Genomic DNA, 20,165 nt, shown 5'->3' on the forward strand with positions numbered 1-20,165 from the left:
CCGCAACTAGAGAAAGCCCACGTGCAGCAACGAACACCCAACACAGCCAAAAATAAATAAAATAAATAAATTTATTTAAAAAAAAAAAAGAAGAAGAAGTTGCATGGCCTAGTATAAAAGTAAGAGGTCAGCAACGTCTCCACAGGGGGGATATTTTGCCTCAGTTCGATATAACTCGCAACTTTAAAAACATTTTCTCCCTTTTCCTCTAACTTTAAAGTCTATAGTAATTGTAGATATTTATTTTATTTAACTGTGAGATCCATTTAGATCCATTCCTGTAGAAAATTATTTTGCATACTTAAGAAACCCGTATGGAAAAGTCGGGCTGTACGATAAGAATAGCCAATATAACTGTCATGTGTTGAAAAGTTTGAAACGTTTACATTTTTAAATGTAAAGCAAAATTTCACTATAAAACAAGGGAGGAAAGAAAAAAAGGGAATGCGGGAAGAGATGAGTGTCTGTTATATTCCCAGCTTCATACTAGGGAATATAAAAGAGTAAGGTTGTGGTTCCTTGCCTTCCAGGGACTTATAAATCTATTGGAGGAGCAAAACCAAAGTTACCAAAGGGTGTGAAAACTAATTCAAAAAAGAGACAAATGAGACTGAATAGAAGAATCTTTTTGTAAAGGCAAGATATGAGTTGGGCCTTAAAGGAAAAAGAAACAGTAAGCATTATAGGCAGGGGACTGAGGAGGAGAACGGGAATGAGAATGGTACATGATGAAGATCTCAATGTATAGCTGACCAAATTCTTCAACATTCTTTTTTTTTTTTTAATTTTTATTTATTTTTTTATATTTCTGGCTGTGTTGGGTCTTCGTTTCTGTGCGAGGGCTTTCTCTAGTTGGGGCGAGCGGGGGCCACTCTTCATCGCGGTGCGCGGGCCTCTCACTATTGTGGCCTCTCTTGTTCCGGAGCACAGGCTCCAGATGCGCAGGCTCAGTAATTGTGGCTCACGGGCCCAGTTGCTCCGCGGCATGTGGGATCTTCCCAGACCAGGGCTTGAACCCGTGTCTCCTGCACTGGCAGGCAGACTCTCAACCACTGCGCCACCAGGGAAGCCCCTTCAACATTCTTGATTTTAAAACAGTCCTTAAAAATGGAAAGGTCTTCATTAACATTAAAAAAGATCTCTTATTCTTTCGACAAAATTCAACACCCATTTATGTTAAAAACCCTCCAGAAAGTAGGCATAGAGAGAACTTACCTCAACATAATAAAGGCCATATATGACAAACCCACAGCCAACATTGTTCTCAATGGTGAAAAACTGAAACCATTTCCACTAAGATCAGGAACAAGACAAGGTTGCCCACTCTTACCACTATTACTCAACATAGTTTTGCAAGTTTTAGCCACAGCAATTAGAGAAGAAAAAGAAATAAAAGGAATCCAAATCAGAAAAGAAGAAGTAAAGCTGTCACTGTTTACAGATGACATGATACTGTACACAGAGAATCCTAAAGATGCTACCAGAAAACTACTAGAGCTAATCAATGAATTTGGTAAAGTAGCAGGATACAAAATTAATGCACTGAAATCTCTTGCATTCCTATACACTAAAGATGAAAAACCTGAAAGAGAAATTAAGGAAACACTCCCATTTACCACTGCAACAAAAAGAATAAAATACCTAGTAATAAACCTACCTAAGGAGACAAAGGACCTGTATGCAGAAAACTATAAGACACTGATGAAACAAATTAAAGATGATACAAACAGATGGAGAGATATACCATGTTCTTAGATTGGAAGAATCAACATTGTAAAAGTGACTATACTACCCAAAGCAATCTACAGATTCAATGCAATCCCTATCAAACTACCAATGGCATTTTTCACAGAACTAGAACAAAAAATTTCACAATTTGTATGAAAACACAAAAGACCCCGAATAGCCAAAGCAATCTTGAGAAAGAAAAACGGAGCTGGAGGAATCAGGCTCCCGGACTTCAGACACTACTACAAAGCTACAGTAATCAAAACAGTATGGTACTGGCACAAAAACGGAAATATAGATCAATGGAACAGGATAGAAAGCCCAGAGATAAACCCATGCACATATGGTCACCTTTTCTTTGATAAAGGAAGCAAGAATATATAATGGAGAAAATACAGCCTCTTCTACAAATGGTGCTGGGAAAACTGGACAGCTACATGTGAAAAAATGAAATTAGAACACTGCCTAACACCATACACAAAAATAAACTCAAAATGGATTAAATCACAGCAAGATTCTTTTTGACCCAGCTCCTAGAGAAACAGAAATAAGAACACAAATAAACAAATGGGACCTAATGAAACTTAAAAGCTTTTGCACAGCAAAGGAAACCATAAACAAGACCAAAAGACAACCATCAGAATGGGGGAAAATATTTGCAAATGAAGCAACTGACAAAGGATTAATCTCCAAGATTTACAAGCAGCTCATGCAGCTCAATAACAAAAAAACGAACAACCCAATCCAAAAATGGGCAGAAGACCTAAACAGACATTTCTCCAAAGAAGATATACAGATTGCCAACAGACACATGAAAGAATGCTCAACATCACTAATCATTAGAGAAATGCAAATCAAAACTACAATGAGATATCATCTCACACCGGTCAGAATGGCCATCATCAAAAAATCTAGAAACAGTAAATGCTGGAGAGGGTGTGGAGGAAAGGGAACACTCTTGCACTGTTGGTGGGAATGTAAATTGATACAGCCACTATGGAGAACAGTATGGAGGTTCCTTAAAAAACTACAAATAGAACTACCATATGCCCAGCAATCCCACTACTGGGCATATACCCTGAGAAAACCATAGTTCAAAAAGAGTCATGTACCAAAATGTTCATTGCAGCTCTATTTACAATAGCCAGGACATGGAAGCAACCTAAGTGTCCATCATCAGATGAATGGATAAAGAAGATGTGGCACATATATACAATGGAATATTACTCAGCCATAAAAAGAAATGAAATGGAGGTATCTGTAATGAGGTGGATGGAGTTAGAGTCTGTCATACAGAGTGAAGTAAGTCAGAAAGAGAAAAACAAATACAGTATGCTAACACATATATATGGAATCTAAGGAAAAATAAAAAAAGGCCATGAAGAACCTAGTGGCAAGACAGGAATAAAGACACAGACCTACTAGAGAATGGACTTCAGGATATGGGGAGGGGGAGGGGTGAGATGTGACAGGGTGAGAGAGTGTCATGGACATATATACACTACCAAATGTAAAATAGATAGCTAGTGGGAAGCAGCCGCATAGCACAGGGAGATCAGCTCGGTGCTCTGTGACCACCTAGAGGGGTGAGATGGGGAGGGTGAGAGGGAGAGAGATGCAAGAGGGAAGAGATATGGGAACATATGTATATGTATAACTGATTCACTTTGTTATAAAGCAGAAACTAACACACCATTGTAAAGCAATTATACTTCAATAAAGATGTTTAAAAAAAAAAATGGGTTAAAGACCTCAATGTAAGGCCAGACACTATAAAACTCTTAGAGGAAAACACAGGCAGAACACTCTACGACGTAAATCACAGCAAGATCCTTTTTGACCCACCTCTTAGAGAAATGGAAATAAAAATAAAAATAAACAAATGGGACCTAATGAAACTTAAAAGCTTTTGCACAGCAAAGGAAACCATAAACAAGATGAAAAGACAATGCTCAGAATGGGAGAAAATATTTGCAAATGAAGCAACTGACAAAGGATTAATTAATCTCCAAAATTTACAAGCAGCTCATGCAGCTCCATATCAAAAAAAAACAAACAACCCAATCCAAAAATGGGCAGAAGACCTAAATAGATATTTCTCCAAAGAAGATATACAGACTGCCAACAAACACATGAAAGGATGCTCAACATCACTAATCGTTAGAGAAATGCAAATCAAAACTACAAAAACCTCACACCAGTCAGAATGGCCATCATGAAAAAATCTACAAACAATAAATGCTGGAGAGGGTGTGGAGAAAAGGGAACCCTCTTGCACTGTTGGTGGGAATGTAAATTGACACAGCCACTGTGGAGAACAGTATGGAGGTTCCTTAAAAAACTAAAAATAGAAGTACCATATGACCCAGCAGTCCCACTACTGGGCATATACCCTGAGAAAACCATAATTCAAAAAGAGTCATGTACCACAATGTTCATTGCAGCTCGATTTACAATAACCAGTACATGGAAGCAACCTAAGTGTCCATCGACAGATGAATGGATAAAGAAGATGTGGCACATATATACAATGGAATATTACTCAGCCATAAAAAGAAGTGAAATTGAGTTATTTGTAGTGAGGTGGATGGACCTAGAGTCTGTCATACAGAGTGAAGTAAGTCAGAAAGAGAAAAACAAATACCGTATGCTAACACATATATATGGAATCTAAAAAAAAAAAAAAGGTTATGAAGAACCTAGGGGCAGGACAGGAATAAAGACGCAGACGTAGAGAATGGACTTGAGGACATAGGGAGGGGGAAGGGTAAGCTGGGATGAAGTGAGAGAGTGGCATGGACTTGTATATACTACCAAATGTAAAATAGCTAGCTACTGGGAAGTAGCTGCACAGCACAGGGAGATCAGCTCGGTGCTTTGTGACCACCTAGAGGGGTGGGATAGGGAGGGTGGGAGGGAGGGAGACGCAAGAGGGAGGAGTTATGGGGATATATGTATATGCATAGCTGATTCACTTTGTTATAAAGCAGAAACTAACACACCATTGTAAAGCAACTATACTCCAATAAAGATGTTAAAAAAAAAAAAAAGCTCAAACTCAAAAAAAAAAAAAAAGACATCTCTTATTAATATTTTAGGGATTTCCCTGGTGGTCAAGCAGTTAAGACTCCACGCTCCCAATGCAGGGGGCCCGGGTTTGATCCCTGGTCAGGGAACTAGATCCCGCTCGCCTGCCGCAACTAAGAGTCCACATGCATCAACTAAAGACCTGGCCCAGCCAAATAAATAAATATTTTAAAAAATATATTTTAAAAAGAAACCCCTCAAACCTTCAACCAACAAATGTTATAGTTAATGATAAAGCACTAGAAATATTTGCATTAAAGTTGAGAAGAAAAGAATGCCTATAATCACTTTTACTTAAAATTGCTCAAAAGTGGTCTATCTAAATAATAGATATAAATATTGGAAATGAGATTAAGATATGAGAGAAATGGCTGAAAGACAGGACAGAAACAGATTATGAAGGACATGCAAGGCAAGAAAAGGCAGTTTAACTTAAGTGATATTTTTAAGACTTACTTATCAGAAGCATATAGGAAGATTAGATGGGATACCAACTAAATAAAGGAAGAGCATCATAAGTAAGCCAAGCCCTAAAGCATAAAAGTAAAAAGTAAAGATCCCTTAAAATCAAGTCATAGTCACAACAAGCATCCTCAGAATTACCTGGCTAAATACAAGTTCCATTTGCTGACGGAGCATAATTTTAATTCTGCACTGAAGAGCAAGATAGTCAATGATCTACAATACAGCTAATAATGGATTTATATTTTTAGAACTGGTATGGGTCAAGTGGTTGTCATTCCAGTGCTGCCTGATGAATCATTCACTTGTCCCTGGTCTCCTTTTCGCACGCTCAAATACCTAACTGCATCCCACCTTTCAGTTGACTTTCAACCTCACATAGACAATAGGAGCCACTCAGCATATAACTTTCTCAACTTCCTTAATAGTATTTGTGGCACTGCCTTCCTCCCTTTTACAGTATGACTTCTCTTCTAATACGATCCTCTAGAATACAATAAAAAATTTCAGAGAAATGAAATGTCTTATGACACAATAAAAGCTTTGTATGAGTTCTACAGAAAAATCAACAATTTTGACATTGATGACCACATCTTTATTATCTTTAGAGATGCCTACATTTCACTCTTCTCTACAAATGTCGAAATATAGTTTTTGAAACATTCAGCAATTTTATAATTTTGGTTTAATTTCACAAATGGAGTATGTGTTTTTGTTTACTAGGTTATTGTTTTGACAAGTCTAACATTAACAACAAGAGAAAATACCAGTACTCCATTATAGTAAGTCATTACTTGTTATCTGGAATGATCAGAATATGATGCATTCTACTGAATGAAATATTTCAATTAAAAACTTTCAAAGAATAAAAAGATTAAATATAACACAAACTGAGAATACTTTAATCTTCCTTTGAAGACTCAGAAGGCCTCATACTCTTTCACCCCAAGGAAATATGGTTACAGGTTTCATTATTATCAACCTTTTAAAGTTTAAAAAGCAGCAAAACCTCAAAACATAAGCCAGATGAAAGCAATATATTAAGAAGCTTATGTTTAAATATATACTTATTTTTATAGTCAAAGAAAATACATAGCTTTTTAAAATAAAAATTTGAACCTGAGAGGATATGAATTAGTTACAGTCTCATTTCAGTCCCAGCACCCAATTCATGTATTTTACTTTTCTTGCCCAGTATTAAGATTCTCATTCACAGGGGTAGTAGTGTACTCCCATGTACAATTGTAAGTGTGTAGGGAAGTACAGATCTTTACTTTTTTTTAAAGGCCAGGACAGAACCACTCTTTAAAAGATACTAAATATATACAATGTTCAAATGTATGCAGAAGAGAAACCTGAACACCTCAACTAATTGAAGAGGTTAGTTTTTTAAAGCAAAACACAGCTTAAAAATATATTATAGTAACAAAAAGACATGAAGGAACCTTAAATGCACATTGCTAAGTGAAAGAAGTCATTCTGAAAAGCCTCATACCACATGATTTCAACTTTTGGAAATGGCAAAACTACAGAGAGAGTAAAAAGATCAGTGGTTGCCAGGGGTTTTGGAGAGAGGAAGGAGGGATGATGGACAAATAGGCAAGCACAGGGGATTTTTAGGGCAGTGAAGCTGTCTACAGGTAAAGCAGGATTTAAGAGAAGGGTAAAGAGAATTAGCTTTACATGAGCCAGCCAGAATTAGCTAACAGAGACAAACAATAAATTATCCAAAAAAGCCTTGAGATCACTTGAGGAAGATTAGCTCACCTGGGAAGGACGTGGAAAGCTGAGGTAAAATGCCCCAAGGGCAAAGGACTGTACTAATACGGTAGAAAGGTGTACTAAGACAGCACACTCAATTTCAAGCTATGCCAGCTTTGTCTCACTTTTTCCCATGAACAGAACTGCCCTCAAAAATGCCACAAAGGACCCGTGCAAACTTGTTTAAGAGGAGAAGAGGAAAAGTAGCAAAGCAAGTAAAATAGAGAGAAAAGCATGCTTTAGAGGAAGAATAACCCCTGGAAGCAGGAGAAAATTATAGATGAACACTCTATACCTTCAAAAAAAATCTAAGGTAACATAAAACTAAAAATAAATCAAAACAAAAGGAATCCAAAAAGACATAATACGATATAACCAAATACTGATATAATAAGAGCAAATGTTCTTAAAGAATATCCAAAACCTACCTTGGGTGAACATGAAGATAAGTAAACAAATACTACGGATACCTAGGCAGAAAAGCAAGGAGAAACAGGCTGACCTAAAGCTTCTCCATTGCAACCTATAATGCCAGAGAATATTAATTATCTATAGTTTCTTTGTTTAAAAGAAAATCCATTAAATTTTTATTTTATTTACACAAAAAATAAATATTTGCCTTCTAAAATACTGAAACAATACTATCAGAAATCTTCGTTCTACCTTTATCCAATTTCATTCCTCTCTTCAGAGGTAACCACTGTTAACAATTTAGTGTATATCCTTTCAGGCCTTTATCTGTGCATCTACAGATATAGGCACAAAAGAAATGCATAGTTGTGTGTGTGGGTGTTTAACAGAAACGTATCATACCATCTTATTTAACAACCAGATTATTTGACTGAACAATAGATTTTACACCTCTTTACGTGTAGATACACATAAATATACCACATTTTTAAGCTGATATACAGTATCCCACAGAATGGATGTACCATATTTAACATACCCCTAATGATAGACCGTTCTGGGTTGTTACCAGTTTCTTACCAATGAAAACAATGCAATAAACATACATAATTTTACATAGCTATCCATACAGAAATATTTGCATATGTGCTAAAAAGAGCTCTTTATAAAGAAAACCGTTAGATCAAAGAACATATTTTAAAAGATACTGTCAGGGCTTCCCTGGTGGCGCAGTGGTTGAGAGTCTGCCTGCTAATGCAGGGGACGCGGGTTCGAGCCCTGGTCTGGGAGGATCCCGCATGCCGCGGAGCAGCTGGGCCCGTGAGCCACAATTGCTGAGCCTGCGCGTCTGGAGCCTGTGCCCCGCGACGGGAGGGGCCGCGATAGAGAAAGGCCCACGCACCGCGATGAAGAGCGGTCCCCGCACCGCGATGAAGAGTGGCCCCCGCTTGCCGCAACTGGAGAAAGCCCTCGCACGAACCGAAGACCCAACACAGTCAAAAATAAATAAATTAATTAAAAAAAAAAAAAAAAAGATACTGTCAAACTGACCTTTAAAGAAATTATAACAATGTATACATCCATCCGGTACCTGAGAGAACCCATTTCCCTACACCCTTGCTAGCCAAGGTTATCATCATTTTCATTTTGGACAATTGTTTAAAGAACAAACTGTATCTTGTTTTGTTTACGGATGTTAAATACTATGTCACATGTTTACTGGCCAATTTTAAAATTTGTTTTGTTTGTGAATGGCCTTAGTAATATTTTTTCTTTTTTCTACTGGTTGTTTGTGATAATTTTTTATCAATTTTTAGGACTCCTTTATATACTCTAGATGCCATTCCGTTGTTATATGTGTTGCAAATATTTTCCACAGCAGGTCGCTTGTGTTTTAATTTTGTTTTAGGTCTTTCTTCTTACAAAAATTTTATAATTCGATATAGTCAGATTTACCACTTCTTTTGTTTTCCACATTTGGTATCTTTAGGAAGTCTTTTCCTACCAAAAGGCTGTATTTTCTTCTACCATTTCTATACCATAATTATTTATTTATTTATTTATGGCTGCGTTGGGTCTTCATTGCTGCGCGCAGACTTTCTCTAGTTGGGGCAAGCTGGGACTACTCTTTGTTGCGGTGCACGCACTTCTCATTGCGGTGGCTTCTCTTGTTGTGGAGCACGGGCTCTAGGCGCGCGGGCTTCAGTTGTTGTGGCACGCAGGCTCAGTAGTTGTGGCTCGCAGGCTCTAGAGTGCAGGCTTAGTAGTTGTGGCACATGGCCTTAGTTGCTCCGTGGCATGTGGGATCTTCCCAGACCAGGGTTTGAACCCGTGTCCCCTGTATTGGCAGACGGATTCTCAACCACTGTGCCACCAGGCAAGTCCTCTACACTGTAATTTTTATGTGTTTAACAAATTTGGGCTTTTACTTCATCTGAACTCAAGTTTATCTTAACAATGTGCTGTACTAATACTATTTGCTGAACAGTACATCTTTTCTCTATTGATGTGAAAAGCCACTTTTACCATACGCTGAATTTCTATGGATAAATGGGCCTGTCTCTGAACTTCATCTGTACCCTTAACCTATTTGCCTAGTCCACAAATATTTTACTTACTACCTTTGTAGTAATGTTTGGATATCTGGTACAATTAGTTCTTTCTCATTAATCCTTCATAATTTTTTCATAACCATTTTTCTCTTCCAGATGACTTTTCAAATCAAGCTGGTCAAATTCATGAAAACTTCTGTTTGGATTTTGATTGGGATTCTATTTAATTTTATTAATAATATGAAAGTTCTGACACCTTCCCATTATTCACATTTTTCACTAGAAACAGGGCAAAGTAATCTTTTCTACTATATTACCTGATAACAAAAACAATTTATTTTTGAATGCCATCTTGTTTATGGCCACCATACTAAACCCAATCACTCTATAGTTGATTCTGTTGTATTTCCTACGTAGATGCTATCACCTACAAATATATTTGGTCTCTTCCTTTCCTACAGTTTTATCTAATTCTTTTTGTTGCCTCACTGCATTGGCTAGAATCTCAAATATGTTTAAATGGTAGCAGGAACATAGGAACTCTGAACTTCTTCTAGACTTTAATGGAAATGCACTTGATATTTCTAATGTTTGCTGTAAATTTCTGGCAACGAGCCTTAATCAAGTTAAGAAAATATCCTATTCCTTATTTTCTCAGAACTTCTAACAATCAGGATTGAGTATTAAAAACACTATTTCTGGGGCTTCCCTGGTGGCGCAGTGGTTGAGAATCTGCCTGCCAATGCAGGGCACACGGGTTCGAGCCCTGGTCTGGGAAGATCCCACATGCCGCGGAGCAACTAGGCCCGAGAGCCACAATTACTGAGCCTGCGCGTCTGGAGCCTGTGCTCCGCAACAAGAGAGGCCGCAATAATGAAAGGCCCGCGCACCGCGATGAAGAGTGGCCCCCACTTGCTGCAACTGGGGAAAGCCCTCGCACAGAAACGAAGACCCAACACAGCCATAAATAAATAAATAAATAAATAAATAAATAAATAAATAAATAAAAATTGTACAACTTTAAAAAAAAAAACAAAAACGCTATTTCTGTATTTCCTGGATTGATCACGTTTTTCTCTCCTATTTATTAATATAGTAATTACACTAACAGGTTTCTAAATATTGAAAAACCTTTGCATTCCTGGGATAAATCATACTTGGCCATGACTAACTTTTCTCATATGCTACTGGATTCAGTTGTTATATTATTTAGTATCTTTATATCTGAGTTCACGTAAAAAATTAGTGTATAATGTTTGTTGTTATTTTCCTTTTGCCTAGTGTCACTATCAGGGTTATTCTACCCTTATAAAATGAGCTCCTAAGTTTTCCACCTTTTTCTATGTTCTGGAAGAGACAACATAATCTGGGAAGTTACTGGTCCTTAAAGACTTGACAGAAAGTCTAGGCTTGAAAATCGTCTGGACTTGAAATCTGTAACTATTTTTACCATTTCCTCTACAGTCAATTATCTATTCAGGTTTTCTACCTCTTCCTGAACAGATTTTATCATATATATTTTCCTAGAAAATCACTTGGGTCATTTAGATTTTCAAATCTAATAGGATAGAACATTCTCATAATTTTGAAAATCACCTGAGTTCATTTTATGCTGCCTTTTTCATTACTATATTGTTCATCTGTGTCTTTTTTCTTTCAGTTTTGTCTATTTAAAAAAAAATCTTTTCATATTTACATACTCTGTAACATCCTTTTTTTAGACTTTTTTAGAACAGTTTTAGATTTACAGAAACAAATTGAGTAGGTAGTGCAGCATTCCCATATTCTCCCAGCCCCACTGCAATTTCCCCTACTATCTATTTTTTTATTAATTAATTTAATTAATTTTTGGCTGCGTTGGGTCTTTGTTGCTGCGCACAGGCATTCTTTAGTTGTGGTGAGTGGGGGCTACTCTTCATTGCGGCGCGCGGGCTTCTCATTGCAGTGGCTTCTCTTGTTGCGGAGCACGGGCTCTAGGCATGTGGGCTTCAGTAGTTGTGGCTCACAGGCTCTAGAGTGCAGGCTCAGTAGTTGTGGCGCATGGGCTTAGTTGCTCTGCGGCATGTGGGATCTTCCCAGACCACGGCTCGAACCCGTGTCCCCTGCATTGGCAGGTGGATTCTTAACCACTGTGCCACCAGGGAAGCCCCAGTTTTGTCTATTTTTAAAGCTAGTTTTTAATTTTACCAATCAAGTTACCAAGTTATATTTTCTATTTCATTAATATCTGCTTTAATTATTCCTTCCCTCTGCTTCCTTTAAGCTTATTTTCCTTTTTTCTTGAATTGAATGTTCATTCCTCATCTTTGTTTTTTTTTCTTAAAAGAGTAAAGACCATCTAATTTTCTGTATGCTATGTGGGCTATATCCCAGAGGTGAGTACCCTCACTATTACTGATTTCTTCACTTCCTAAGTTTTATTTTGCTCTCTTTATTCCACAGTTATTTAGAAGTATATTTTTAAATGTTCACATGAATAGATTTCTCTTTTCTCTCCTTTTGCTATTAATTTGTATTTTTATTGCATTATGGTCAGCAAATGAGGCCTACGTGATTTCTGCTTTTTTGGAATTTGAGATTTTCTTTGCAGTCTAATGCATGGCCATTTTTTCCCTTAATATTTATAACTCTGATTGGGAAAAATAAGAATACAAGAATGGTCCAAACTCATCAAATTGTACACATTAAATATGTACAGTTATTTGTATATCAACTATACTTCATTACAGCTGTTAAAAAATACAAGAATGGGAAAGTTGTGGCACAAAGGAACTAGGGGTGAACATCAAATCAAACAGTACAAATATTATCAACCAGGACAACATAAAAGTAACAGACTTCCTTCATCTTTCATGGGGGGAAATCAATGTGTAAAATTTGATTAAAAAAAAAATAGAGATATGAGTTTATTTTGCTATAAGTAGCTATTAGATGAACTAACAACAGATAGTACCATTTCCAAACTCAAAGAAAGGGTGACAAAAAATATTAAAAACAGGTTGTAAAGTATAATTCTATCTTATAAATCTTAAGGAAAAAAAGATGTTCATGTAATTTTTGTAAAAACATGAAAATATGTGAAAAAATTATAATATACAGAGGTGACCGGTGGTCACTTCTGGAAAGTGGGACTGAGAAACTAGGGGGCTATGTTTACTTTTGACATATATTAATTTTGGTAATGGAATTTTGTTTAATGAATAGTGAACTTAAAGTCAGAAAACTGCCTCTATTAGTGTCATAAAATTGGATAATCTTAATTTCTCCCATCCTCGATTTATCTATAAAATAAAGATGTTTGTCATATCCACAAAAATGTTTTCATGTTATTATTCATGTTTATATGCCCTAGAGTAGTAAGAACACAGAAGGCAGGCAATACACATTTGCTGAGTTGAATCACAAATTACCTGTTTCAAACAGTTTGTTAAAATTAATTTCATTTCTTTTCCAAAAACACCTCAAAGAATTTTATAGCCTAACTGCTATCCAACCTTCAGAAATGCTAAAATATTACAAAGGCTAACAGAGGTGCCAAAAAATATCTTACTTGTAAGAGGTACATAAACATTTGTTTCTTGCTATCATAGTAAATATATGTTCACATCATTTTCAAAAACAGGAGAAAAAGCAAATCCCTTCATTTTATCTCCTTACTAAAAATTGGAGGACACTAAATCTACTTCCCAAATTTACATTTAGATCTGTAAGACAATTTTTTTTTGCTTGATGAGCACATTTAAGTCAATTCTTATCTCAAATTCTATAAAAACTTGGCCACCTGAAATTAGGTTCTCCCCTTCTCAACTGAGTTTTAGCCATATTAAAAGCTCTATTCTTGGGCCCTCCCTGGTGGCGCAGTGGTTAAGAATTCACCTGCCAATGCAGGGGACATGGGTTCGAGCCCTGGTCCGGGAAGATCCCACATGCCGCGGAGCAACTAAGCCCATGCGCCACAACTACTGAGCCTGCGCTCTAGAGCCTGTGAGCCACAACTACTGAAGCCCGCGTGCCTACCACAACAAGAGAAGCCACCACAATGAGAAGCCCGCGCACTGCAACAAAGAGTAGCCCCCGCTCACGGCAACTAGAGAAAGCCCGCATACAGAAACGAAGACCCAACACAGCCAAAAATAAACAAATTTATATATATATACACACACACACACACACATATATATAAAAGCTCTATTCTTGGCCATAATGTTTAAATATTGATCCTGATTATGAGGGTAATAAGCATGACTTGCAGTCAGCTCACACAAGGTATCTAGAAGAAAAGGATCTGAAGTGACTTAGAAACAAGAATGATTTAAAAACCAGACATGCCTTCAATAATATAAAAGTACATTTGCAGGCTTATAAAAGTACATTTGCAGGCTTCCCTGGTGGCACAGTGGTTAAGAACCCGCCTGTCAATGCAGGGGACACGGGTCCAAGTCCTGGTCTAGGAAGAAGTCACATGCAGCGGAGCAACTAAGCCCGTGCGCCACAACTACTGAGCCTGTGCTCTAGAGCCCGCGAGCCACAACTACTAAAGCCCGCATGCCACAGCTACTAAGCCTACGCACCTAGAGCCCGTGCTCTACAACAAGAGAGGCCATCGCAATAAGTCCGTGTACCGCAACGAAGAGTAGCCCCGGCTCGCCGCAACTAGAGAAGATGGGAAGGGGATGTGATGCAAAACACAGAAACTGAAACACTAGAACACATGAACCCAACTGTATTTCAAATGAATGATATAAGTACATGAAGAGTGAGATAAAAAACGGAACAAAACAAATCCACGTAACTTACACAGTATTTGATTATATACTCTCAGTCTTGGGCAGGATGGATGGGGGGAGAACTGCATACAAACTCTGGACCCTTTCCAGGAGATTTGTTTTTTGTAGTGGTATGAGCGTAATAATTCTAAAACTATTGTGGAAGTATGAAAGCCCTCCTAGAGGACAGTGGCAACATCTGGAGATATTTTTGGTTGTGGCACCTAGTGGATAGAAGCTAGGGATGTTGCTAAACAACCAAGAGTGTACAGGATAGCCCCCACAGCAAAGAATTATTTGGCGCAAAACGTCAACTGTGCAAAGACTGAGAAACCTTAGTACACATGTGAGCTAGGGGGTCTGTATATGTGTTAATACATACATGTATATCCTAGTTCTGTCTACTTAAAGGGCCCAGAAGCAAAGACATCCCAGTAGTAATGAGTACACTTAGTGCCCATATCTTGGTCTCAAATACCATTCCCCACTAAGAGGAACCAGGGCTTTCTAGAGCAACGGCTGATTCTAAGGTTAAGGCAAGATAGGTAAACAATAAGCTTGGAATATCCTGTTATTGTAGAAAGTAAGGAGGTACTCACAAAAAATGACAGGGGCATAGATAAGAGTCAACTGAAGAGGCTCCTATGGGACAATCTGGGACAATTCAAGCACCAAAACAGTACAATAGTAATGAATGATAACCGAAAATATAAGAACCCATGAGTTAATACCAATAATGAAAAGACAAGTATATAAAAAGGAGAAGGAGGTCCACTGATTACAGTAAAAAGCTGAGTGCTAATAAATACAAAATGAGTAGTGGGGTTAGAAAATCATCACTTTTCCACCACTGTAGTATAGAATCATTCAAGCAAGAATCATCAATGGATGTTAAATCTAGAGGAGAAATTATCGACAGGAAAAAAAAACCTTGCATGATCTTAAAGTATCTCCCCACTTATCTGCTGAAAAGGAAATAACAGAAACTATATAGTGGAGACATCAGACATTTAGACTGAGCAATCAAAATTAACATCATCATTGAGGGACAAATGGACATTGTGTCCCTAGATATGATATCCTGAAAAGAATACAAAATTATTTATGTAGTATTCTGTCCAAGAATGCATAAACTGGATCTAGTCATGTGGAAACAGACAAACATAAAATGAGAAACACTCTATTAAAAAAAAAAAAAAAAAAGACTCACAAATAACAAACACTGGCAAGAAAAGGGAACCCTCATACACTGTTGGTGGGAATGTAAATTGGTGCAGCCATTGTGGAAAAAGGTATGGAGGTTTCTCAAAAAACTAAAAATAGAGCTACCTTATGACCCAGCAATTCTACTCCTGTGTACATATCGAAAGAAACAAAAACACTAATTTGAAAAGATACATGCACCCCAATGTTCATAGCAGCGTTACTTACAATTGCCAAAGTATGGAAGCAACCTAAGTGTCCGCCAACAGATGAATGGATAAAAAAGATGTGACATACATACAATGGAATACTACTCAGCCAAAAAAAAGAAAGAAAATCTTGCCATTTGCAGCAACATGGATGGACTTGGAGGACATTATGCTAAGTGACCTAAGTCAGACAGAGAAAGACAAATACTGTATGATATCACTGATACGTGGAATCTAAAAAAAATACAACAAACTAGTGGATAAAACAAAAAAGAAGCAGACTCACAGATATAGAGAACAAGCCAGTGGTTAGTTGCCAGTGGTTAGTTACCAGTGGGGTGACGGAAGTGGGGAAGGGGCAACATAGGGGTAGGGAGGAAAAAAGGGTTACTATGGGATTATATGAAATCATGTGTGAAGCTTCTGAAAATTGTAAAGCACTACAGAATTTAAAGAATCTTTCATTCAATAAAAAAAATTTTTTTAAAGATGATTCAAAAATATTAATGTTGGGCTTCCCTGGTGGCACAGTGGTTGAGAATCTGCCTGCTAATGCAGGGGACACGGGTTCGAGCCCTGGTCTGGGAAGATCCCACATGCCGCAGAGCAACTGGGCCCGTGAGCCACAACTACTGAGCCTGCGCCTCTGGAGCCTGTGCTCCGCAACAAGAGAGGCCACGATAGTGAGAGGCCCGCGCACTGCGATGAAGAGTGACCCCCGCTTGCCGCAACTAGAGAAAGCCCTCACACAGAAACGAAGACCCAACACAGCCAAAAATAAATAAATTAATTAATTAGTTAAAATCCAAGAGCGGCATTGGCTTAGTGGAGAAAACCAGGATTTGAACAGTCACGAAATAGAGATCGTTAGTTGGGACATTAGTGACCCCTGTGATGCTGTAGCAAAATATTAAAAAAATAATAATAATAATAATAATGTCATAAAAGACAAAGAAATGTTGAGGAAATGTTCCAGGTTAAATGAGACTAAAGTGACATGACAACTAAATATACCTAAACCTGGACTGGATGGTGTACCAGAGAGGGGAAAAAAATGCTATAAAGGACATTATTGGCCCAATTAACAAAACTGATGTAGATTAAATAAAAAGTATTGTGACAATGTAAAATTTTACTGAAATTGCTAACTGTACTGTGGTTTTATAAAAGAATATAGTTATTCTTAGGAACCGCACAATGAAGTACCTGGGGGAAAGGTCGTTCATGCATGCAACTTACTCTCAAATGGTTTTAAAAAAATACTGTGAAGTAAGTCAGAAAGAGAAAAACAAATATCGTATATTAACTCATATATGTGGAAGCTAGAAAAATGGTACAGATGAACCTATATCCAGGGAAGGAATAGAGACGCAGACGTAGAGAACGGACATGTGGACACGGGTGAGGGGAAGGGGAGGGTGGGATGAACTGGGAGATTAGGATTGACATATATACACTACCATGTATAAAATAGATAGGTAGCGGGAACCTGCTGTATATAGCACAGGGAGCTCAGCTCGGTGCTCTGTGATGACCTAGGTGGGTGGAATGGGCAGGGGGTGGAAGGGAGGTCCAAGAGGGAGGGGATATAGGTATACATATAGCTTATTCACTTCATTGTACAGCAGAAACTAACACAACATTTTAAAGCAATTATACTCCAGTTAAAAAAAAATACTGTACACACACAGCTAGACTGCAAATGATAGAGCAAATGGTAAAAAACAACAATAGGTGAATTTGGATAAAATGTATGAGTATTCTTTGTACTAATCTTACAACTTCTCTATAAATTTGAAATTATTTCCAAATGAAGTTTTTTAAGACCCACAGAAAAATCTTTTAAATACCTAGAACATGAAGTTAAATGTTCCCCCTATATTCCTCACCTACAAAAACAGAATGCTATAAAATATGGGATGCTATAAGATACTATAAAATAGCAGTAGTCAAATCATTTCATGCTTCTTTCATTAATGCACTTGCATTAACTATACTAGCCACCTCATAAAGTTCAAATACAATAGCCATTGGATGATAAAAGATAAAAAACACAGTAAGACAGGGCTTCCCTGGTGGCGCAATGGTTGAGAATCTGCCTGCCAATGCAGGGGACGCGGGTTCGAGCCCTGGTCTGGGAAGATCCCACATGCCGCGGAGCAACTGGGCCCGTGAGCCACAACTACTGAGCCTGCGCATCTGGAGCCTGTGCTCCGCAACAAGAGAGGCCACGACAGTGAGAGGCCCGCGCACCACAATGAAAAGTGGCCCCCGCTCACCGCAACTAGAGAAAGCCCTCGCACAGAAACGAAGACCCAACACAGCTAAAAATAAATAAATAAATTTATATTAAAAAAAAACCACACAGTAAGACAAAAAGGAAAGGCATTAGCAGTAAAAACAACAAAAAAGCTTTCACTTTTCTAATACATAGATTCCAGACAAAAAAATTTTGAAGAGCTTTGAAGCACCTACCTTCCTATTGAACATAAGAGTTAAGACAAGCTTAGGATAGAACTTATCCCAACTAACTTACTTGTTTGCTCTGCTTTAAACATACACACGTTTATGTCAAACGGGTAAATAATACTATGTCAAAATAAGATCCAGTTTTAAAATCAGACCCAAGAGCCCAAACCAATATTTGAACTCTCATAACAATAGTTTTAATTTAGCATATGTCTCCCAAAGCTGTATTTTAATTTACTACTTTGTCCTTTATGAGAGGATTTTTTAAAAATCACAAAACAGAGAAACTTACAGTTCATCTCGTTGTCTCTGGGACAGCACCATTTTGGCTGTAATGTCAAGCTTATTTGATATAGTGGTGTGTCCCTCCTTTGGGAAATCAAAAAACTTTGCAATCCCTGGATTTATAATTAAATATGCCACTAAGTGGCTTCCACGCAGGGGAAAATGATTCTTCCACAAGTGAATCCAACGAGTAACCAGGAGATATTCAACAAGTAAGGTTCATTCCACCTAAGAAGAAAAAGAGAAAGATTATTTCTTTCACTTAGAATTTAAATTATTTCTAAATTATTATTTGCAGTATACACTTTCAAAGGTGAGGTTTACTATGATGGTAATATGAATATCAGATGATGTTTTGTAACCTACTGTGAAAATCAATGCTAAAATAGTCATTTTACATATTTTAAATTATCTTTAATAGATTACTGAGCCAAAAGAACACTATTTTAAAATTTACCCAATCACAACCATGTCACCTGCTAGATATATTGATATCAATTTTATTAAATTTTGAATATTAACATACAACTTCTAGAGAAGACAATAATTTTCCCTTAATGATAAGAAAACAATTTTCTAATTTACAAAAAGAAGCATTACCTGAAAAAAGTAACAAAGATAAGTACTTCAGAAACTGTCCACAAGCCAAAGGTTCCAACCATAACTGAAGTAACCTTCAAGATTGAATATTAGTTACTAGTGATCTTAGAATAGCTGATATTACTTATAATGTAAACAAGCCGTTTAGCAATCTCATGCCCTCTTAACCAATGCATTTAATCAAGAAATAATTTAGGGACTTCCCTAGCGGCACAGTGGTTAAGAATCCGCCTGCCGATGCAGGGGACATGGGTTTGAGACCTGGTCCGGAAGATCCCACATGCCGCAGAGCAACTAAGCCCGTGCACCACAACTACTGAGCCTGCGCTCTAGAGCCTGGGAGCCACAACTACTGAGCCCGCGTGCCCAGAGCCCATGCTCCGCAACGAGAAGCCACTGCAATGAGAAGCCTGCGCACAGCAACAAAGAGTAGCCCCCGCTCGCTGCAATTAGACAAAGCCCGCGTGCAGCAACGAAGACCCGACGCAGCCAAAAATAATTTTTTTTTTTAAAAAGAGATAATTTAGCATTGTTTCAATTTATTTTGTGTGCTTAAGAAGTATGTGTTTTAAAAAAAATTAAAAACTGAATGAAGTACATACGTCTTTGTGCTCACACAGTAATCCAATTCTGTAACCCCATTACCTAATATTTCAGAGCCCTTTCTTTATACTTGCAACACTATAAAGCCAATTTCTATACAATATCTAAAAAGTACTGTGATCAGCTCAATGCGAGTAAATGTAGGTAAAAGAAAAATCAAGAATTGTTTCTTAAAGAATTATTCTTCAGGGACTTCCCTGGTGGTCCAGTGGTTAAGACTCCGAGCTCCCAATGCAGGGGGCCCGGGTTCGATCCCTTGTTGGGGAACTAGATCCCACATGCCACAGCGAAGATCCCACGTGCCGCAACTAAGACCGAGCACAGCCAAATAAATAAATATTTTTTTAAAAAAATTATTCTTCAAATCTCCTGTATAAACTTACAAAAGTTTAATATTAGTATGTCTTATCACACCGTATAAAAATAGCTAGATAGAACGTCCACTGTAATTAGGAAATACAGTTGACCCTTGAACAACACGGGTTTGAACTGCATGGGTCCACTTATAAGTGGATTTTTTTCAATAAATA

At 37.6% G+C, this 20,165-nt stretch overlaps 1 protein-coding gene across 1 annotated transcript in view; it reads right to left on the minus strand.

Moving 5' to 3' along the window:
• The window catches only part of LOC130705885 (platelet-activating factor acetylhydrolase IB subunit beta), a 45,495-nt gene extending 26,835 nt beyond the window's left edge, over positions 1–18,660 (minus strand). Inside the window, exon 1 of the mRNA XM_057535823.1 lies at positions 18,440–18,660. Coding sequence (XP_057391806.1) covers positions 18,440–18,471 — 32 coding nt within the window. The 5' untranslated portion in view covers positions 18,472–18,660. The remainder of the gene's footprint in view (positions 1–18,439) is intronic.
• Between the last annotated feature and the right edge of the window lie 1,505 nt (positions 18,661–20,165).

The sequence above is a fragment of the Balaenoptera acutorostrata genome, chromosome 20, assembly GCF_949987535.1.
Source record: "Balaenoptera acutorostrata chromosome 20, mBalAcu1.1, whole genome shotgun sequence".
NCBI classification, from domain to species: domain Eukaryota; kingdom Metazoa; phylum Chordata; class Mammalia; order Artiodactyla; family Balaenopteridae; genus Balaenoptera; species Balaenoptera acutorostrata.